General features: G+C 41.3%; 1 protein-coding gene across 2 annotated transcripts; it reads right to left on the bottom strand.

The window, feature by feature from the left end:
- Positions 1-810: 810 nt before the first annotated feature.
- Positions 811-21,531, bottom strand: LOC125298621 (NACHT, LRR and PYD domains-containing protein 12-like). 2 transcript variants are annotated; one of them, XM_048249426.1, is made up of 19 exons: positions 21,469-21,531; positions 21,213-21,326; positions 20,935-21,048; positions 20,681-20,794; positions 20,415-20,528; positions 20,157-20,270; positions 19,696-19,809; positions 19,433-19,546; positions 19,052-19,255; positions 16,714-16,827; positions 15,843-16,321; positions 13,795-15,595; positions 12,221-12,391; positions 7,483-7,653; positions 6,908-7,078; positions 5,693-5,863; positions 3,160-3,330; positions 2,678-2,724; positions 811-1,722 (listed from the first exon to the last, which is right to left on the bottom strand). In XM_048249426.1, the coding sequence occupies exons 2-19, from the start codon at positions 21,278-21,280 to the stop codon at positions 1,181-1,183; spliced, it is 4,794 nt and encodes a 1,597-aa protein (XP_048105383.1). In that variant the 5' UTR covers positions 21,281-21,326; positions 21,469-21,531; the 3' UTR covers positions 811-1,180. The 2 variants fall into 2 exon arrangements, with proteins under 2 accessions (XP_048105383.1, XP_048105382.1); XM_048249425.1 differs by lacking the exons at positions 811-1,722; positions 2,678-2,724; positions 3,160-3,330; ... (1 more) ...; positions 6,908-7,078; positions 7,483-7,653 and adding exons at positions 9,787-9,950; positions 11,523-11,693; positions 11,922-12,074.
- Between the last annotated feature and the right edge of the window lie 1,998 nt (positions 21,532-23,529).

Genomic DNA, 23,529 nt, shown 5'->3' with positions numbered 1-23,529 from the left:
GTATTCTCATCACAGCGCAAAATGTATTCCTATTGTACACTAAAGTTTTTCGCCATGCCCGTCTCTTGCGCAATGCGCTCTGGGGTGTGGCAATTAACAATCTAAGGTGTGGTCCTGGCGCTTGATCTAAAATCTTTATCGTACACTATCTAAAACACATTGCGTTACTGACCAAGGGAAACCTGGTCTATAGCGAGAGGCGCATACTGTATGAAGCACAGCTTAAGACGCACGAGATGTAAGCAGCAACTCCTCTGCAGGATAAATGTCCTTAGGTTTTTTTTATTCAGTCATTCGAACATTATTGGCAATGGTAACCCATTGTCAGTCAATATTGAAAGTAATTAAATGTGTATAACTGTTTTATTGTTGACTATGACACCACGGTGAAGTTAGTTTCACTTTGCCAATGAGTTCAAATAACAGAGGAGTGCAGATGCGTTTATAGGCTATACATTACATTACATTTAGCTGACACATTTTTAACCAATTTTTAGAGGGTGTAAGATTTTTGGATCATGCGCCAGACCACACCTTATGTTGCTAATTACCAAACTCCTTGGCGCAAGGTTTAATAAAAGAGGAGCACATGGCGAAAAATCAACAGGTGTAGTTCTTACTCTGAAACAAAATTTGATGGTCAGCAGGAACAGTGGAGATGACAATGTGTTTGTGAGTGAACGTGCATATACATGCGTATGAAGGAGAGGAAGAGAGAGTCCAGATCAAGGGTTACTTATTTTATCAATTAAGCCCATAAAGGTTAAGTTGCAATAGCCAGTTTAATATTTCCGACTACATTGAGTAAATATGATTGTCCCATGAATTAAAAAGGGTTCTTTATTTGTATTTGTTACATGAGTAATGAATGAGGAAACATTACCATGGCTACACCATGAAATTGATGTAATCATGTTACCTCTAGTTAAAATTAGTGAATTCAGGTGGTACTCCTAACAGGTAAGGTGGGTTCGGGCCATAAAAGGACCTTACCCACACATCACTACAATGACATTTAATTCACCTTGGCCCCCATAGCATGCACCATAACAAATAACTATACATTAAATGAATATTTGATATTTTGATATGTTGAATATTTTTCTTCCAAGCAACAGGGGTTTGAACAGGAGTGTTGTGTAGCTCTCCTGTAGACTGCTATTCCTGCAGGGCTAAGAGCTCATGTGATCTGGCACAGGGATGCTGCGACGTTGTAATCCAAAAACCCAAACCCAGGATAGAGGGGCTCAGTGAATGTGGAGTGGAACGTGTGCAGGTGGGTGAGTGTGTTAGAGGAGACGCTGTAGAAGGACAGAGTGCCTGCTGGCCAGTCCAGGTACACTCCTACTCTGCTAGTGCCGGAGGAGGGGTCAGATATTTCGGTTTCCTTTTCATTGTGCTGGGCAGAGTAGCTGTCATCACCATAGCAATTCAAACACCAGGACTTGTCATTGCCTCCAAACCTGCTGTCATCACCCCACCCTTTCCTATAAATGCTTTTATATGCTAATCCTATCCAGACCCCATCACCACTCCACTCAGCCTCCCAGTAGCAGCGTCCAGACAGACCCTCTCTACACAGCACCTGAGAACAGTAGTCAAATCTCTCTGGGTGGTCAGGATACGGCTGCCTCTCACTCACACATGTCACTTTTCTGTTTCCCTCAGAGATTGTGAGTTCTTTGTATGCTGTGTTTGGGTCCAGTGTGAGCTCACAGGCATCTGTACACAAGATGAGAGAGGAGAAAACATCCTTGTCAGAACATGGGGTAGGAACGGGAACTCTGAATATACACAAAGACCCCCCGCCCCCCAGACACATTTGAATGTTTTGTTCATCATGCATATATAAAACAAACACATGATGAGTGTTATATGTTTATGTAACATCCATTTCATTTTAACTGGCTAAAAGTTTTACCTTTCTGACAGCGTCATGAATTCCCAACATTAATTTCCACCATGCTACCTCCTTTCATAAAGCATAATCAACCCCACAGCATGGTTATTTTGCCAGAGTTTCTCTCCTTTTTAAGTGTCTGGCCTTCGCACATGAGTTTCAATGAAAGTGATGATAAACTCTTAAAACAGGATATTGTAGGCTACTCTATGGGAGGGGAACTCTACCGAAATATTCAGAACAAAATAAACCCGGTCAAATCCCATTCATAAATTCAACGTAATCCAAGTATTCTCAGGGGCCCTCAAATCTAAGTGACAACGTTTGACAAAACGGTCTTTTAAAACCTTTTAATAAGATTTTAAATAAATTGCATCATTCACAATGGAGCTTCATTAAGCACATAGCCATGCCACTTCCCCTTGAGAACCACACACTGAGACCACCCAATAGACAGTTCATAAATACTGTAGTGCACTGCACATATTGGAAAGCACATGCAGAGACATTTGATTTTTTTTTAGATCCTTCAGTAGAACTCTCAGATCAGAATTGATGATCATTTTATAAAATGTACCAAAGCAACAGAAAAACGAAATAAAATGTCACTCCAAAGTGGCAAAGAAGTATGAAATCAACCATCAAAGTCCAGACATTCTGTATTAAATGTGATCACAAGAGATCCATGGGTACAAATGGTCACAGATATATTGGCATATTCATATCCACAATAAATAATGTAATTTGAAATAACAATATGAGCAAATGAACACTCACATTGTTTCATCTGTGGTTTCATACTTTTGCTTTCTCCATGAGAATACCTAGAGACAAAGAGAACATATGGGACCCTACTATCTGGTTTACAACATTATAACATCCCATGTTAAAAAGTGACATAAGTTGAGCATAATGTTAGTTCAGGCAGATCACAAAGTCACGCATAGCTTCTGCCAGTAACTCCGCTCAACTGATCAGTCAGCTGATCATCACTTGCTCTTACACAGGTGGAGATCATTCAAGGTGCCTTATAAATACCTTAATATCTGCAGTTTATAGTTACACTGTAGGGGCACTTGTCACTGAAAAAAATCAAATACCTTAAGGTATGCAGTTTACAGTTAGGGGCACAAATCACGGGAAAATCAAATACCTTAAGGTTTTCAGTTTACAGTTAGGGGCACTAATCACGGGAAAATCAAATACCTTAAGGTTTTCAGTTTACAGTTAGGGGCACTAATCACGGGAAAATCAAATACCTTAAGGTTTTCAGTTTACAGTTAGGGGCACTCGTCACTGAATTCAGAAGCTGAATTCCAGTGCTACTCATCTGACTCTCACTCAGGTCCAACTCTGTTAGCGAGATCCATGACTTCACAGTGGAGGCCACAAACTCACAGGATTCCTCTGACAGGTTACATCTAGCAAGTCTGAAATGAAATTAACAGGGTGAAAAATAAACAGACATGGACAAACAGACATTAACATCCAAATAAACAGACATGGACAAACAGACATTAACATCCAAATAAACAGACATGGACAAACAGACATTAACATCCAAATAAACAGACATGGACAAACAGACATTAACATCCAAATAAACAGACATGGACAAACAGACATTAACATCCAAATAAACAGACATGGACAAACAGACATTAACATCAAATAAACAGACATGGACAAACAGACATTAACATCCAAATAAACAGACATGGACAAACAGACATTAACATCCAAATAAACAGACATGGACAAACAGACATTAACATCCAAATAAACAGACATGGACAAACAGACATTAACATCCAAATAAACAGACATGGACAAACAGACATTAACATCCATAATCTTGTACATTAAACAGTCAAACTTTAATCAGAAAATACAGTTAGGTCTCAATCTCTAGTGATATGCAAATTCCTTGCTGTAGACATTGCAATGTTCCAATCAATGATCTAGGCAGCACATTTTCTTCTCTCTCCTTGATTTTGCAGTAATGGTTACTAACTAGAACGGCTCAGGGTCAAAGGTCATACGGAATCGATTAATCTGCGCTATCTGCACTATCAGTTATGTTTTCTCAAATTAATTAATCAAAATTAATTTAATTATTTTGACAGCCCTAATTTTTTACTTTATTTTATTTTTAGACTATTTTACTACTATTGTCTATACACATTGTAAAGCACTTTGTGACCATGTCAGAGTTTCCATTAGAAAAAAATGGTGCCGGAGGTTTCGTTTTCCGGACATTTTGATGATATGCCGGTCAAATATCCTATTATCCCCTCTTAATTAGTCAAATTGAGGAAAACTGGAGACAGGCTATGTAGCTTAAAGAATGACATAATCAGGCTGTAGGCTATAGAATGCAACATGTTCATTAGCCTAACTTAAACATGCCTAACCAGATCTAGCCAGTATCTTTTCATGGACAGCAAGAGTCCGCTTCGTTTGTTGTTTTAAAAAGGCTACGTTGTTTGTTGCTGCTACGTTATCTGCAGTGGTGACTGTTTAACTTACACAGATGCGCACACACAAAAATGAGCGCTCACACCACTACCCCCTAATGCTATGCCTCTTTGTTTGATAACAATAAATTAAGAAAAGTTTCCTATTCTGGGAAATGTTTAGTTTCTTTTTCTTCCGGCCGCGGTTCAATGATACCGTTTAATTGTGCCAGAAATTATCCGCGGTCCAGTAATCGCCATCATCATAGACAGAGAACGCATAGGCCTACTGTATGCTTTGGGTAAAGAACACTTTGCATGTCCAGTGTACTGTATCAGGGTGGTGGTAGTGTAGTGGTTAAGGAGCTGGGCTAGCGTGCAGTAGCCTGAAAGTTGTCGGTTCAAATCCCGGCTTCCACCGCTGTGCCCTTGAGCAAGGCACTTAACCCCAAGTTGCTCCGGGGACAATGTGATCCCTTGTAATATAGCTGACATATGTAAGTCACTTTGGTCAAGAAGTGTCTGCTAAATGTAATGTAATGTAATGTAATGTACACGGAGAATGACAGTGTCTTGGAGCGGCCGCACCTCCCGCAACTCCACTTCCAATGTCACTGATTCTGACAGATACGCCCGACACTTTTGCTTTTTATCTGGTGGTGGTGGTGGAGTTGACCGGACATCTGAGGCTTCAGACGTTACCAATTTATTATCATCCATCGCGTCTGGCCTCTGAAATTTTTTTTAAGGCTAGTCTGCCTGGGCCTGGCCATGTTTGAACCGCCTCACTCATTTGTTCGTTGTTTAACATGGACATTTTAAGCGTGTGCTTCCTATTTGAAATGCAGCATAGGCTATGCGTGTTGTTTAGCTTACTTTTCAAATGGTAGAGCCTGTTCATTTAAAAACATAGCCAGAGGACGTATAATATAGGCTTACATATTAAGGCTTATTCTCAAATTCAGATTGTGTTAGGGGACGGGATTATTAGCCAATTTCAATCGGACAATTTGACCAGAGAGATTTAATTTTGTCGGACATTTCATTTTTTTTCTGGCCAATGTAACCCTGGACCATGTCTGTGAAAAGTGCTGTATAAATACATTTTACTTACTTACTTACATACTTACTGAGTTAATCACTATGGCATATTTTAGAACGGTATAAAAGGATTATTAAAATTGTTGCAGAAGAAATCCTGTGCATTCTGTGTGTGCATGAATATGTCTGTGCCTACACATATGAGCCCCATACAGAACCTAAAGTGTGTTTTGGTATACAGCAAATGCACATTTTAGAAGCAAGATTAAAATCAAAAGAAAATCAAAAAGCCAACCCTAATATTCGCAGGCCACATTTGGGGCGACTTATCCCAGAACTGAGAAGCTGAATTCCAGTGAAATTCAAGTAATTGTCACCCAGGTCCAGTTCTGTCAAGGAGTCTAGGTGCTGCACAGCAGAGGCTACGACTTCACAGGAGTCCTCTGTCAGTTTACAACCAGCAAGTCTGCAAAGGATTGGAGAGAAAACATTTTGGCCCTTTTGAATGATGTTCGTGCATGAGAACTTTGCTTGTTGACTTTGCACTTTGGCCAACCTTTAAATTAGGCCCCCATGTGTATTTAACAACAATGAGATGGTAACACTTGGTAACATCGTTACAGGGTGGATAAAAGCAGCATTGATTGCGAAATGTTTCACCATCACTATTGTGTCTCCTGTCATTTGAGCTTAGGAGCCACTAGACATAAAGATAACAATATTCAAAGCTATGTTGAAACCCCTAGACCTCACAGGGTAATCTGGCCACCGCCATCATGGACATTTTTGCTCTATCTGTCTCATATATTGGGGGTGGGAGCTTAATGGTTGAGGAACTAGCCTAGCAGTAGCCAAAAAAAGTTGTAGGTTCGATTCCTGGCTGCCACTGTTGTGCTCTTGAGCAAGGCACTTTCCCCTGAGTTGCTCCAAGGAGACTGGCCCTTGTAATAATTTAGGTATTTAAGTTGCTTTGGATAAAAAGCATCAGCCAAATAGATACATGAAAATAAAATAAAAATAAATCCATAACATAAATAAATAAATAAATAACATCTCTCACGTGATATCATTCTTCAGCCAGGTAGAAAGGTGGAATGAGTGGTGGGGCCGAGGAATCAGAAAAAATAAATCCTTGTGACCGTCTTTGCTACCAAGTCATAGCCACTAACTGTTTTCGGACCAAAAGGGTCAAAGAACGCAGTTCTATGAACTACTGTCTAGAGAGGCTTCCCCTAGAACGACACAATTCACTCTCACTTCATGCACTCACAACAGAGTACTGTGCCAAGCAGAAGTCACCATCTGTGGTGGGCTCCTGGGCTACTCTCCTTCAGTTGGTCCAGAGGAAGCCTAACACAAAGTGTGCCACTTTTATCTGCCCCATAACAGTAATTGTGGTAAGAGTAAGAGTGGTAAGCCCCCTCACTTCAACACTGTAAAGAAAAGCACTTAAAAGATGTTAGGATTGTGTAAGGTCTCACTGAAACATTATTCACTCAATAATACCAACCTGAGTGTCTCTAGCATACACTGTCGATTCAGTGCTTCAGAGCCCAGCTTTCCTCCACAGTCCCCCAGAATATTCTTACTCAGGTCCAGCTCTCTCAGCTCAGAGTTTACTGACTGCAGAGCAAAGGCCAAAATATCACCTGACTTTTCAGTGAGTCCACAGTCAACAAGCCTGAGAAGTACACAGATATATATATAAAAAGTAGGCCTAATGCAATCACAAAAAAATCACCAATAAAGAATGTAACTTGCCTGTAAAAAGCAAAGTATAGGTGAAAGGCAAAGTTAAGGTGCTAACAATTAGGCTCTGCTGAGATAACTGGTTCGTGTCTGTTGCTAGCACAATTTGTAGCAGAACAGCACCACAAAAAAGTAGGTTAAACATATGTTAATGAATTGGCTAACTAATTTATTCATATAATGACTCCATAGTCAACTTTAATCAAATCAAAAAATAAGTCACTACATTAGCTCCTTATCAAATAAATCACAGTGAATAAAGCATAGCCCATATCTGAGACACACTCCAGGTGCAATATTAAAACAAAAAAAAATAATAATAAAAGAAATACCAACCTTAATATACGCATGTCACATTTGGATTGTCTTATTCCAGCATTTAGAAGATGAATTCCAGTGTCATTCATGTGATTGTCACTCAGGTCGAGTTCTAACAGCGACACCATGTGCTGCACAGCAGAGGCTACAACCTCACAGGGTCCCTCTGTCAGTTTACAACCAGGAAGTCTGTAAAAGGTTAGAGGAAAGAAGGGTAGGCAGCATGCTTCAAACCTTCTTGGTATTCATAACCAGTAGCATGGGACACGGAGGGGCCAGTTAAGATTTTTTTCACTCCATCTTATGGGACAATAACAGAAAAATAACCACTACTGTTCTTCTGATTGGGTGGATAGCCACCTTCAAAGTTACCCTGTCCTCATCATTTTCAGCCACAACCAAGGACTACGACATAAACAGAGAACTCTGACCAAAAATCTCTTACGATGATGGACTGCTTGCAGCGTTTTCACACTTCACTTCACCACTGAAATCCCACCACTGAACTCAGCATTGCTGCCTATTGGCAAATAATATTTACTGATGGCAGTGGCTTATTTTTACCTGTTATGTTGCTTCAGTTCTGTACTACCTTAATGTTTTGCTATGGCTGAACTAGCACATTCAGAGATGAAAGGACTGAAAGATATGAAATGGTTCAATAATGTGTTTTGAATGAATATTTTTGTTTCCCTGCCACTACAGAGTATACAAAAAAAAAGGCAAAGTAAATTAATTAAAAATATAGTATTGGTATTGCCATCGGTTATCTGCAAATTGCTATTATAAACATTGGTACCGGCCCAAAAAAAGTGGATCTACCAAAGGTTCATAAAGGAACATTTTTATTTTTTAAACGTTCAAATACTTTGCCCATTTTGGTATGTTGGCTTCAGTGAATATGCAATTTGGGGCATTTCAACCCGATTTGTTCCATTTTGGCCTGTCAACAACATCACATCATCCACATCATTACAGAATTCTGGGGGCTTTGGCCCGTACTTTGCATCTGGTTCAAATAAAACATAGTATATAGTCATATGTTTTTCATCTATATTTAAATTTTATATATTTTGATCTTTGTTAGTACTGGGGTTTTGTGCATTGAATGGGATCCCTGGCATTACATTATGATATGTATTGCTATATTACTATGAGACTGCAATTACAGAGCTCCTACATAAGGCATAACATGCTAGCCTAGCGGGCCATCCTATATCATTAGGCCTTTTCTGGATCAGTAGCCTGGCGGGCCATCCTATATCATTAGGCCTTTTCTGGATCAGTAGCCTGGCGGGCCATCCTATATCATTAGGCCTTTTCTGGATCAGTAGCCTGGCGGGCCGTCCGATATCATTAGGCCTTTTCTGGATCAGTAGCCTAGCGGGCCATCCTATATCATTAGGCCTTTTCACACAGAGTCTGTCTTCTGCTGGATCTCAGCCAGTGTGCTTCAGATAATTCTGGATCAGTAGCCTGGCGGGTCATCCTATATCATTAGGCCTTTTCTGGATCAGTAGCCTGGCGGGGCCATCCTATATGATTGAAATGCATAGTCTGGAATCGAGCCATTCACCTCGCTTAATCCAAGGGGCGGGAAGAGAATAAGTCTTTCAAACTGCCTAGGCATGCAATAGGCCAGCGCTACGACCATATCCGTATCCGGTCGGCAAAACGGCAAATACATCCTTCTTCGAAAGGAATGACTTAAGTGCATTGTGTTGCTCAACTTTCAAAGAAAAGCACAAGTCCAACTCCTCCAAAGTTGACGCCAACGCCGATTCAAACAACCGCTCTTCGTTAAGCCATAGCCACCTTCCTTGTTGTTCACCGTCGCAGGACTGTCGTTATCCTGTTAAGCCCGCCTTAAGACTCTCTAACAAAATAGAGCGCTGTGATTGGATGAGGTCTACGGCGTCAGCCAATAGAAATCCCTATGGTTTGATACTAGACGTACAGGCTGAGCAAATTAATTTGCCGCCGCTAGGGTGCGTCTAGATTTCTAGGCTAATAAAATGCCCCAATATCATCAATATTTAAAATTAAGCCACTGTAGTATTTCTATCATATTCAAGTCTGGAGGCAGGGAAGGCCATTGCATTAAATGTTGTGTTGATCACAATACATCTTATTGTTTTTTGTCATTGCCCTTGTCATTTCTGAGTAATGGGATGCAAGTTGTAACTTCAACTTTATAGGTAGTCAGCTTATCTAACCTTCTGGCTTTCAGCTACCTAGTGGCTCAGTTATTATTTTTACCAGCCTACTCTAATACAGCAGTCTAAAACTGGTCCCAATCCACAAAATAATACCAACCTGAGTGTCTCTAGTTGACAGTGTGGATTCAGTGCTTCAGAACACAGCTTTCCTGCACAATCCCCCAGAGTATTCCTACTCAGGTCCAGCTCTCTCAGGTGGGACTTTGCTGACTGCAGGGCAAAGGCCAAAATATCACCGGACTTTGTGTCAGCCCACAGTCAACAAGCCTGGGAAGTGCACATGCAATCACTAACAAAATCACTAATGAAGACCCTAACCGTCTATAATATGCAAAAAAGATTTGATTACATATTACTAAATGAAAAGTCAACGAGGAAAGGAAATGGGCCGGAAGTGTGAAAGAAGTTAAAGGCAAACAGTGCATGCTGCATGAATTTCAATCAGTTTGTAACTTCCTGTTGATGTCCTTTTGTACATTATATCCAATCACCATCTCCTTTTAAAATCCAAAACAACAAAGACAGACTGTGTGACAGACACAATGACATGTAGTAAACTCTGAGTTTCTCCAGCTTACACTTGACACAGACACAAACACAAATGCAGGGTGTATTGTGTAACTCTCGTAACTCTCGCCAAAATGCACCCTAGGGTGTTTTTGTGAATGTACCCGAGTCAAACTTTCGTTTAAAAGCATAATTACATCCGAAGCGCCACTTTTAAGCTTACCTTAAGCCTTCTTAGTGTTTTTAAAATAGCGATTTTGACGTGATCATGTATCAAAATAGTAGTGGCCCTAGGATTCCCATTCAAAAGGCCATTTCACCCGAAAACGACAACGCGGACAAGCTTAAAAGTGCCACTTCGGACGTAACTATGCTTTTAAACGAAAGTTTGACTCGGGGACATTCACAAAAACACCCTAGGGTGCATTTTGGCGAGAGTTACGCTTTAACAGTACTATATGTCTAAAGTGTGAATGTGTAGATAAGGCCTCTGTGAACTCTGTGGGCCAGATGTACTAACGCTTTTGCGCCCACTTCAGGCGTATTTGTTTCGCAACGTGCTTGTAAAATCATTGCGTGGTATGTACAAACAGGCCGCAAAGATGCATTGCATTCATGGGAGGATCCAGAGGAAAGTGGGAGTTTAGTGTAAAGAGATGGGAGGGGAAGCGTAAATAGCGCCTAATTATTTATTCCGCGGTATGTACAAAGACTGCTTGTGAAAGCGCACGTCTATTCTGCGCCTAAATACTTCCGCCTTGTAAAAGCAGGTGTTAATCCAAATTGCAGTTCAATGCATCAATAAGAGAACCTTTTAAAGACAACAATATCGCTATTTAGAAGACCAGTTTTTTAAGTAGTACTATCAAAAGCAACCTTAACTTTCGTTGGCCTTTCGAATATCTTATACTTTCACTTTCACGTCATTAACTTAAACTTTCCTACTTGCTAGATTTGACCAATCTTCCATAGCCCGTGCACAAGTAGTTTGAGTAGAACTACTGATCTTCATTATCTCTCTTCTTTTTGACATTGTATCATGTAATTCATGATCGCTAAATGTTTCATTCTTTTTAATGCCATCAGTTAACTTCATTCAACTGTGCTTGTACGTAGGCTCTGCCATTCAGTTGTGGATGTTCGTAAATTGTGTTTATGGGCGGAGAAAGGCAGAGAAAGGCGCAGTTTACACTAAGGATTGAACGATTGATAAATACGACGGAAACTTGGGTCTGACAGCATTCGCAATCTGCGGTTTGTCCATGACGCTGATAACGCTAAGTTCGCAAATGTACTTACATCTGGCCCTGTGTCTTTTAGAGTATTACTGACCTCAGTTTCTCCAGTTGGCAGTTTGGGTATCTAAGACCAGAGAGTAGCTTCTCTTCTGATGTTTGCAGATCACAACCACTCATGTCCAACTCACTCAGTTGAGAAAGATATGACTGCAATACTGAGACCACAACCTCACAGGAGCTCTGCTTTAGTCTACAGCTGATGAGTCTATAATGAGAAGAAAACACTGTCATAGCATTGTTTTTGTATGTATTTATTTAAAATTGGGAAAATTGTGTAAATAATTGACAAATCATATAATAATTGGGATGTCAATGTTGACCAAAATAACCATGATTATTATTACAACACATATTGAATGAAATTAAAGACAATACATGTATGAGCTGTTTATATATCAAAACAGAAAGCAACAGCCCATGCAAAAACACAGACCTCACTTTACAGTCTTGATTCAGTGGTTGATGGAGCAGTTCTCCTCCACAGTCCTGAAGCTCACAGTCACTGATGTCCAGCTCTCTTAGGTGGGGGTTTGCCCCCTGTAGAGTCAGGGCCAACAAGCTTCCAGTCAGTTCACATCTAACAAGACTGTAAAAACAAAGAGAATCACATACAGTGAAGAGTGGACATAGCAATCAACAGCAAAACATAGATGATGTTATTGTGTGGTTAACACAGCATACATTTAACACAGTAATGTGTCTGTCAACACAATTTACAACAACATTAATGACCTGAGCTTCTCCAGTCTGCAGTTTAGACTCTGTAGAGCAGAGAGAAGCTTTTCCCCTGACTTCTGCAGGTCATTGTAACTCAGGTCCAGCTCTCTTAAGGGGGAGTTTGAAGACTGCAAAGCTGAAGCCACAACCTCATAGGACTTTTCTGTGAGATCACAGTGAGCAAATCTGGAAGAGGGGAAAGACAAATCAAAACACAGAATTGTCACATTCACCACGTGCCTGGCTCACACAACAATTCCCAGCTGCAGGGGACTCTGTGGCACAGCTGACTGCAACATTTGCCATTTGGCCATGCCACATTTGTCGACCTGGGTTTGTATCTGAGCCGGTTTCCCGATCTCACCCTGTCTCTGTCTCCCACTCGCTTCCTGTAACCATCTTCACTGTTCTTTACTCAAGGCATAAAAAGCCCATAAAAACATTAAAAAAAAACAGCAGCTTTAGTGCCCTTGAGCAAGGCACTTAACTTCAAGTTGCTTTGGGGAAATTGGTAATTGGGGAAAATTGGTATTAATTGACACATGCAAGTCGCTTTGGATAAAAGCGTCAGTGTCAGTTAAATGAGTAAGTAAGGATAACACCATGTCCTAACCGGACGTGATGCGAGCAAACATAAAAGCGATAAATCTCATTTAATTACATTGTTTTCAATTGCAAGCGACGCGAGCAGCGCGATGCAGCGCGACGTTTTGAGAGACATTTTGTCCGACGCCCGGTTTCTATTTTCTTTCTGTTGCTCGCTTTGCTCTGCTATTTTGAATGAGGAATATGACGCAATAGAAGCGCATATTTAACGGATTCAGTGTAGACAGATAACATTGACAGTCGCTTCCTCAGATGATGTTAGGACACGCTGTAAGATAAGGAAATAGTACAGCATATGTACCCCAAATGATGCACCAGCATGCAAGTTAATACTGGCCAATCACAGACGTTGCACCACTCAAGACTGTTCAGTGTGATTAACCCAGAGCTGCATAAACTGATATCTGAGTTATTTAGACAGTCAAGGAAGGAGGACATCCTAGTCAGTGTTTCTACACCATGTACCTCCATATACAATTCAAACCTCAGAACTAATTATTTTACATAATTATCTACCAACTCTGAACTACTCTGCAGAATACAGGCTACTGACATACACACAAAATATGAGATGGATAACTGGAAACTGTTTTTAAAGAGGTCCTGCTGCAGGAAACTTTTTTATTTCTTGCTGACCTTGAAATAAAGAAGATATGACTAGCTGGCGCCCCTGCCTGCCATAAAAAGAAAATGGTCACAGCACAGGGGCCAATTAGAAAAGTGTATTGTTTCTACATCAGGTTGTTCTCATTTATTATGCTTCCTCTCCTGCTCCAATCTAGCAATTCACCTAGATAATGCCTAAGATGCTGGCCTATCAGAGTAAAGGCAAGTGTGCATAGGTTTTCAGAGCAGGATAGAACATCATAAGAAAAATGAGCCAAGGCATTTCTTCAATTAAAACGTTGCATATTTCACAAAAGGAATGTTATAAAATTATTGAAAAGTGTATGGCATGGCTCGTTTACACACTTGATACTTACACAGCCTTGCGGCAGTGTCTCACAACTGGCACCAGTCTCCTCCAGCCCTCCTCAGATGCTTTATATTTCATCAAGTCCAACTCATCCAGCACCTCCTCGGACATCAGAAGCATGTAGGCCAGCGCTGAACAGTGAAGAGGTGACAATCCACCTGTGAAGCTCTTCTGAGATTTCAGATATTTCTGAATTTTCCCATGTACAGAATGATCATTCATTTCAAATAAGCAGTGGAAAAGATTGATGCATCTTTCAGGAGACAGGTCCTCCCTGGAGAGAAGTTTGATATATTTACAAGTTTTTTTGATGCTCTCTGTGCTGCTGTGAGTGTTTGTCAGCAAGCCCTCTAAAAGGGCTTGGTTGTTTTCCACTGACATGCCTACAAGGAAGCGAAGGAAAAGGTCCAGGTGTCCATTCCTGCTGTCCAAAGCTTTGTCCACGGCTCTATTCAACATAATATGTAAGGGAAGGGAAGCTTTTTGGTCTCTGTGTTTCTTACTGAGGAAGGATTTCAGTACCTCCAGATTTCCTGTGATGTAGGAATGAAATATATACACAGCCGCCAGAAACTCCTGGATGCTCAGATGGACAAAGCAGTAGACCTTCTTGTGGTGAAACACACATTCCTCCCTGAAGATCTCAGTGCACATGCCAGAGTACACTGAGGCTTCACTGACATCAATGCCACACTCTCTCAGGTCTTCCTCATAGAACATGAGATTGCCATTCTCCAGATGCTTGAATGCCAGCTCTACCAGTTTCAATAGGACACCCTTATGTGCTTCCAGGAGACTCTGACGATCTGTCTCAATTTTCTTTTGATATTTCTGGTCCTTCCTGGTGGTCTGGATGAGCAGGAAGTGTATGAACATCTCAGTCAGAGTTTTGGGGGCTTCCTTCCCATCATCCTTTTCTAGCATCTCCTGAAGGACAACAGCCGAGATCCAACAGAAGACTGGCATGTGGCACATGATGTGAAGGCTCCTGGTTGACTTAATGTGCGAGATGATTCTGTTGGCTTGATTCTGGTCACTGATCCTCTTCCTGAAGTATTCTTCCTTCTGTGGGTCATTGAACCCTCTTACTTCTGTCACCTGACTGATGCACTGAGAAGGGATCTGACTGACTGCTGGTCGGGAGGTTACCCAAATGAGAGCAGAGGGAAGCAGAGTTCCCTGAATGAGGCTCGTCATCAGCACATCCACTGATGATGTTTGTGTCACATCAGACAACTTCTGATTACCTTGGAAATTCAGAGGAAGTCGACTCTCATCCAGACCATCAAAAATTAACACAGTGTGGCAGTCTTTGTATTCATCATCCTGTAGCTCCTTAAGCTCAGGGTGGAAGTCAAGCAGGAGCTTATGAAGACTGTACTGATCATGTTTGACCAAATTCAGCTCACGGAACGGAAGCACAAACATGAAATCTACATCCTGGTTAGCTCTCTCCTCTGCCCAGTCAAGGATGAATTTCTGCACTGAGACAGTTTTTCCAATGCCAGCGATCCCCTTGGTCATGACAGTTCTGATGTGTCTCTCTTGTCCAGATAAAGGCTGGAAGATGTCATTGCAGTTGATTGCTACGCCTTCGGTAGTTTGTGGTCTGGATGCTGACTCTACCTGCCAAACTTCATGTTCCTTATTCACCCCTTCACTCTCTCCCTCTGTGATATACAGCTCTGTGTAGATCTTGTTCAGGAGTGTTTGAGTCCCTGCCCTCATGAGATCTTCACATATGCCCTCAAACCTCCTCTTCATACTGGCTTTATGGGTCATCAGTACTCTGTTAAGGACATGGGTGTCTGTGTGGCGATAAACAAACAAAGAAATAAAAATGCATCAGCATCATACACAGTTTACTGGTTATTGCATCAGACACTCAAAACACAAAAGCATTGAATAATGAACCATAGCATGTTTCAGTTGTGGGCACACTCCCAGTGAGCTACAATGCTAGTCTGGGGGCATGATCTAAATGTGCCTTTTTGCTTCTTAACAGACTCAAAATGTCCCTTTCCTTCACTCACACTTAACACACTAAAGACTTACCTGTCAGTCTGGCCCTTTTGATGGGGACATGCTCTGTTAGGGGTTGTTTGCTGCCTACTGCATGGTCCTCCAAAGTGGGCTCTGGAGAAATCTGTGGTACGTATGTGTGTGTATATGGAGGGTGCTGCCCCATGTCTGTCTGTGGGTATGGAGGAACTTGTGCCATGGTAGTAGATGAGTATTGTTGATGTTGTGACATTTCTCTGTGAGAGAAAGGTTGTGTCAAATCTGTAGGTTGTGCCATGGCTGTAGGTGGGTATAATAGTGGTTGTACCATAGTTGTGTCAGAATTTATAATGGGTTGTGTTCTAGGTCTCTTTCTGCACTGGGGGCAGCTGTAGTCTCCTGATGGACCAGACTGGCTCCAGTAGCTGCTGATGCACTGCCTGCAGAAACTGTGTCCGCAGCTGGTGATGACTGGGTCCCTCAGTAGCAGCTCACACACTCCACACCTGGACTGATCCTGAGTCATGGTATTCCTAAACCCAATGCAGAGACAAACATATTTGCATGAAGACAAAACATCATGCAGTAACATTAATGAAAAGCTGATGGTGCTGCTGATCTGCATGATCCTCTGATATTGTGCCTAGAATCAACTCAACATCTGATATCACTTTAGATCAGACTGTTGTTGTTCACTGCTGAATTTCTTTCTGTTTACTGAGGTATACTGATGATGTAACATAATTGGAGTGGTGGCATATTTTATTAGATGTCCATTAGGGATGGTCCATTGAGACTACGAATATACTGTATCACATTATGGTAGTTCTAATGACACACGCACGCATGCACGCACGCACGCACGCGCGCACACGCACACACACACACACACACACACACACACTTGCAGTAGTTGATATCTCACTTTGGATGAGACTGCGGTGGTTCACTGCTGAATTTGGGAGGCTGATCCATAGACCAGTCACTCTTCATAGATACACCGCTGGGCACAGGAGATACTGGTCTGTGTGTCTGTGGTCTGGTTACATGAGGAGAAAAAATCCTACATTTAGTCACACATCTTACAAATAGTTAGCATTTTAGCATAGTCCCTCTATCTTCCTTGTAATACACAGAGGCAATTCTAGAGTCTGTGGGGGCCCCAAGTAAAAATTCCAAGGGGGCCCTACCGACCAGTGTTCATCACCATTATGTTAGGCTATAAATAATCTGACACCAACGAAAAATGTATGAAATAAAACCTTTTTTTTATTCCAAATATTCCAAACATGAAAAACCTTGTTATAAAATATAAATGTAAAGAAAATAAAATAAAATAAAATAAATAAATAAATAGAATAGGTAAGGGATAATGTATAGAACGCCAGTCATTATTGCGAAAATAAGTCCCGACAGGGCGAACCAGACCCCGACGCGCCAGCGGAGGGGTCTTGTTTCGCCCTGAAGGGACTTATTTTCCCCAATAATGACCGCCGTTCTATACACTATCCCGCTTATTATACGGCCACTGGCCAAAACGAAAAAAATAAACTCCACGATATGTCTCTTTACACTTATTTGTTACCGTTTCGTCGTGGCTTTTGCTGAGAAAAAAACAGTTCGCAACACACGCTGAACTTGAATCAAACATTCTTTAGAACACAGCTGATCAACCGTCTGCTTTCACTTTTGAATGAATATCCAAATGTAAGAGGTGACCGGACTACTTGCGGAGTGATATGAAAAACTTGAATCAGCAGCACAAAATCTGTTGCCATTGACAGCGGTAATTATATGTTTGCAGCGGTAATTACATGAAAATATTTTACCGTAGAACGTTGGGAAATCCCATTCAAGTCAATGGAGCTTTCTACTAGCATTGTGAAGAGCCGTATAATAAAGTAAATTATTTTAAAAACCCAATATAAAGTATAAAAGTGAAATAGTTTTATTGGGATCCTATTCTCAAAATTAGTAATTAATTTATCTTGATGAACTATGTTTTAAGTCCCCTTTCAATATTGTGAATAGTAAATGTGGGCACTACAACACTAGCCACTAGGCTACAATTAATTTGGCATTGATGGACAGTTTAACACAGAGCCTGACTTATTCTAATGACCTCTTTGGTTAAAGCCTATCTATTATTCTTAAATAAGCTACTTGGTTGACCCATCCCCTGACAATGTTACAATGTTTATTGTTTGCCTAAAAGAAATATTAGCATGCAGAGTGAAAAGCGAACTACAGGAGTTGGAGCTGAGAGGAAAATAGCTGGGCCTATAAAGAGGAATGGAAAGAAAATTTTGCGTTCATCTTACCCGGTTTCACAAATGCAAAACCTGTGTATCTGATATGCAACAACGCTGCCGCTGTTTGAAAAGAATATCATACCACACTACGAAACGCAGGGGCACCTTCAAAGTGGCCTATCTGCTCCAAACAGAAGCACAAAAGCACAATATTGAAGCGCTGGCCGAGGGCTATGCACAGCAAGCAGGATCCAGTGCATTCTGGTGTTCTTTCTCATATTTGTTTAAGCACCAACTCGCAGTCTGATTGGTGAATAGGCTATTTGTAAATCGTAAAATAAAAGATTTTAAAAAATAGGACTGCTAGAATAATTTGACTCGGCTAAACAATATCAGTGGTGGCACCTTTGGCCGCCTGTTGCCGACCCATGTCATACATCATAGTTTAAAGTTGAGGTGTTTCAGTGATATTTTAATTCCATGTTGCCTGAGCCGACAGGGATTTTTTTTTTTTAAAAGTATAACGCCCATTCAGTGACGGTGTAAAATTAAAAATCTTTGGCGGCACACCATTAACGTAATTAAAAACATTAACACGTATGCTTGGTCCTTACTGCATCGTGATTAACATGTTATGACTGACAGTCCTAATACAAACATAATGTTAACCATCTTCTTGCTTAACAAGTTGTAACTGTCGCTAGCTAACATAGGGCCTAAATGTACAGATGTACTGTTTGAACAACAGGACAGGAGCACGCAAAAATACGATTAAAAATCATTCAATCTCTATGGGCGAAATTCTCGCTTGACCCACCGGCAAACGCACTGAGACCAGGTCGGGGGCCCCCTAGCGGCTCGGGGCTCCAAGCAGTTGCCTGCCTTGCCTGTTGACAAGGTGTGCCTCTGGTAATACACACACACACACACACACACACACACACACACACACACACACACACACACACACATGCTGTCCTCTCTTGACAGTTTTAACAGTTGATGACTCACTTTGGATTAGACACTGGTGGTCCACTGCAGAATTTGGGAGGCTGATCCATGGACCAGTCACTCTTCATGGACACACAGCTGGGCACTGGAGACACTGGTCTGTGTGTCTGTGTCTGTTTGAGTTTGGGAGGCTGATCCATGGACTGGTCACTCTTCATGGACACACAGCTGGGCACTGGAGACACTGGTCTGTGTGTCTGTGGTCTGGTTACATAAGGTGACAAGATTGTACATTCTATAGTTAGCATGTTAGCATATTTCCTCTATTTTCTTGTAACACACACACACACACACACACACACACACACACACACACACACACACACACCACACACACACCACACACACAATTCTCCACTCTTGAAATAGTTGATGTCTCACTTTGGATTAGATGGCAGTGGTCCACTGTTGAGTTTGGGAGGCTGATCCATGGACTGGTCACTCTTCATGGACACACAGCTGGGCACTGGAGACACTGGTCTGTGTTTCTGTGGTCTGGTTACATAAAGAAACAAATAATATATTTAGCCAACACATCTTACTAATAGAATTTTAGCATAGTTATATCTCTTTCTTTTAATATACATACATGGACACACACACACACACACACACACACACTCTTGCAGTAGTTGATATCTCACTTAAGATGGGACTGTGGTGGTCCACTGCTGAATTTGGGAGGCTGATCCATGGACCGGTCACTCTTCATGGACACACAGCTGGGCACTGGAGATACTGGTCTGTGTGTCTGCGGTCTGGTTACATAAGGGGACAAGATTGTTCATTTCGGCCCCAGCTGTGGCACAACTGGCTGGGGCACCCGCACTGTACGCCGGCGACCCGGGTTCGATTCCCGCCCTGTGGTCCTTTCCGGATCCCACCCCCGCTCTCTCTCCCATTCGCTTCCTGTCACTCTCCACTGTCCTATCATTAAAGGCATAAAAAGCCCCCCAAAAAAATATATATAAAAAAAAAAGATTGTTCATTTCGCCAACAAATCTTACCGATAGTTACCATGTTAGCATAGTTCCTCTATTTTCTTTGTAACACACACACACACACAAACACATTTTGTCCAGTCTTGAAATAGTTGATGTCTCACTTTGGATTAGACTGTGGTGGTCCACTGCTGAATTTGAGAGGTTCCACCTTAGAACAGTCACTCTTCATGGACACACAGCTGGGCTCTGGATACACTGGTCTGTGTGTCTGTGGTCTGGTTACATAAGGTGACAAGATTGTACATTCTATAGTTAGCATGTTAGCATATTTCCTCTATTTTCTTGTAACATACACACACACACACACACACACCACACACACGCACAATTCTCCACTCTTGAAATAGTTGATGTCTCACTTTAGATTAGACTGTGGTGGTCCACTGCTGAGTTTGGGAGGCTGATCCATGGACTGGTCACTCTTCATGGACACACAGCTGGGCACTGGAGACACTGGTCTGTGTGTCTGCGGTCTGGTTACATAAGTGGATAAGATTGTTCGTTTCGCCAACAAATATTACCTATAGTTACCATGTTAGCATAGTTCCTCTATTTTCCTTGTAACACACACATACACACCACACACACACACAACTCTCCACTCTTGAAATAGTTGATGTCTCACTTTAGATTAGACTGTGGTGGTCCACTGTTGAGTTTGGGAGGCTGATCCATGGACTGGTCACTCTTCATGGACACACAGCTGGGCACTGGAGACACTGGTCTGTGTTTACGTGGTCTGGTTACACAAAGAGACAAAATAATATATTTAGCCAACACATCTTACTAATAGTTAGCATTTTAGCATAGTTATATCTCTTTCTTTTAATATACATGGTCACACACACGTCTACACTCTTGCAGTAGTTCATATCTCACTTAGGTTGGGATGGCAGTGGTCCACTGTTGAGTTTGGGAGGCTGATCCATGGACTGGTCACTCTTCATGGACACACAGCTGGGCACTGGAGACACTGGTCTGTGTGTCTGCGGTCTGGTTACATAAGTGGATAAGATTGTTCGTTTCGCCAACAAATATTACCTATAGTTACCATGTTAGCATAGTTCCTCTATTTTCCTTGTAACACACACACACACACACACATACACACCACACACACACACAATTCTCCACTCTTGAAATAGTTGATGTCTCACTTTGGATTAGACTGTGGTGGTCCACTGCTGAATTTGGGAGGCTGATCCATGGACTGGTCACTCTTCATGGACACACAGCTGGGCACTGGAGACACTGGTCTGTGTTTATGTGGTCTGATTACATAAAGAGACAAAATAATATATTTAGCCAACACATCTTACTAATAGTTAGTATTTTAGCATAGTTATATCTCTTTCTTTTAATATACATGGACACACACACACATCTACACTCTTGCAGTAGTTGATATCTCACTTTGGATGGGACTGCGGTGATCCACTGCTGAATTTGGGAGGCTGATCTATAGACCGATCACTCTTCATGTCAGATTCAACTTGTGTTGCTATATGACTTAACTTAAGTGCTTTAAGGGTGAGGCGTCAGGGCTGTAGTACTCGAGTCCAGTCTTGGACTCGAGTCCGGACTTGAGACCGTTTTTCTATGGTCTCGGACTTGTCTCGGACTCGCTAGTATTTGGACTTGGTCTTGTCTCGGTCTCTGCCACTGGTCTTGCCAAATATGGCTTTTGGTCTCGACCGAGTCCAGGTGTCTTTAGGGCATAACATAAAGATGATACTTTTCGGGTCCTCTCCATTAAGATCCAACTCGAATGTATGCTTTGTGTAATGGAACTGGTGAGTCTTGCAGTCTTCAATAATTTGTTTACATGAAGCACATTTGCCGATTGAAACGCATTCCACTCAGCTAGCTAGGTGACTGGCTCAGGCTCATCATTTACTTTTAATTGCAAACAGAAAATGTCTAGCTAGCATCATGTCATTACATGCGTCTATTTCCAAAGGAATGAAAGCTGTTTATACCAACTTAATATCATGTTTATCATTGTTAATATTGTGCAATACATGTGTACAAACAATGTTAGAGTTTGTGGACTAGCAATAGGCTATATTTCAATGGAGCTGGTAAAAAATATCATTATAGAGAATGTGGCCACAATGGGCTTAAAGTGACAGTGCACCAATTACAAATGAGTTAAACAGCATCAAATGAGTAGTATTTCTTAAGAAGTTAATACTTACTGTGCACAATTACTCTGTCAATATTATCATTTAAATAATATAAAAAGTGTTTTACTTTTACCTTTGTGGTTACTCATTATTTTTGTGATTTATGTTGTATTTAATATGCCATTTAAAGGTGCCATGTGTAATGTCCGCCAAAAAATCAATTCACACTCCACATTCCATAAAAGATTGGGGCAGTAAACCTCCAGAAAGCGAGTTGGTCTACCCTACAGTAATAACCAAGACACGTGTATTGCATTTTGGCTGGCGGTTATGTTGCCCACATACCGCCTCCCATGGCCGAAACTGGAATTATGACACCTGTCGGACTGTGGCTAGTAATTTAGCATGCTAATTCAGGTTGATATCTCTGCAGCACTATACCTTGTCATTTTTTTAATGACATCATCGCCCTTATTTCTTCTCATTCTTTTGATGCGTGTAGCTAATTTTTTGGATATTTTTACCTCAATTCTTACACATGGCACCTTTAAGAAGCTTTAGTCTTTAGGAACTTTTTAATTGCGGTTAATCGAGATTAATTAATTTCAAAATATATATATTTTAATCGTTTGACAGCCCTAGTCTATAATAATATTGGAGGAGAAGGGGAATGGCTACACTTACAAATCCTGGGTGCTGTCAGACTGTTTTTGCTTTTAGATAATAATAATAATAATAACCCAAAATGATTGTCTTGATACTGTCATGCGTAAGACTTTTTTTCCTGTCCTGGACTCGGTCTTGACTCGGACTCGAACCTTTTTGGACTCGGTCTTGACTTGGTCTCGACTAGTCCTGGTCTTGGACTTGACAAAGGTGGTCTTGACTACAGCCCCTGTGAGGCGTAGACAAAACATTTAATATGTGGCAGAAGACCATTCCAAATACTGGGCGTAGCTACTGAAAAGGCCCAGTCACCCTTTTTTGAGGTGTGAGTGAGGGATTGTGAGGAGTTGTTGCGAGAATGACCTGAGTGACCTAGGGGCAGAGCATGGAGACCAATCCTGCATTTTCAATCCTGAGTCAAAATAGGCACAATGTTTTTGTATCATTATCAGTTAAATGGCATCAAAAAATAACAAAGTGAAAAGAAACATGATCACACAAACACTTTCTCTCCCTCACTCTCTCTCTCTCTCTCTCTCTCTCTCTCACACACACACACACACACACACAAACACACACTTGTGTGTAACACATACTGTACACATCACACAAGATCACTCACATTTTCTCAATCCTGGTTTCATCCTGCTCTCTCCTCCATGGTCATATCTGAATATGAGAG

Source organism: Alosa alosa, chromosome 7 (assembly GCF_017589495.1).
Source record: "Alosa alosa isolate M-15738 ecotype Scorff River chromosome 7, AALO_Geno_1.1, whole genome shotgun sequence".
NCBI classification, from domain to species: Eukaryota; Metazoa; Chordata; class Actinopteri; order Clupeiformes; family Clupeidae; genus Alosa; species Alosa alosa.
This window is presented reverse-complemented; position numbering and strand designations above follow the sequence as displayed.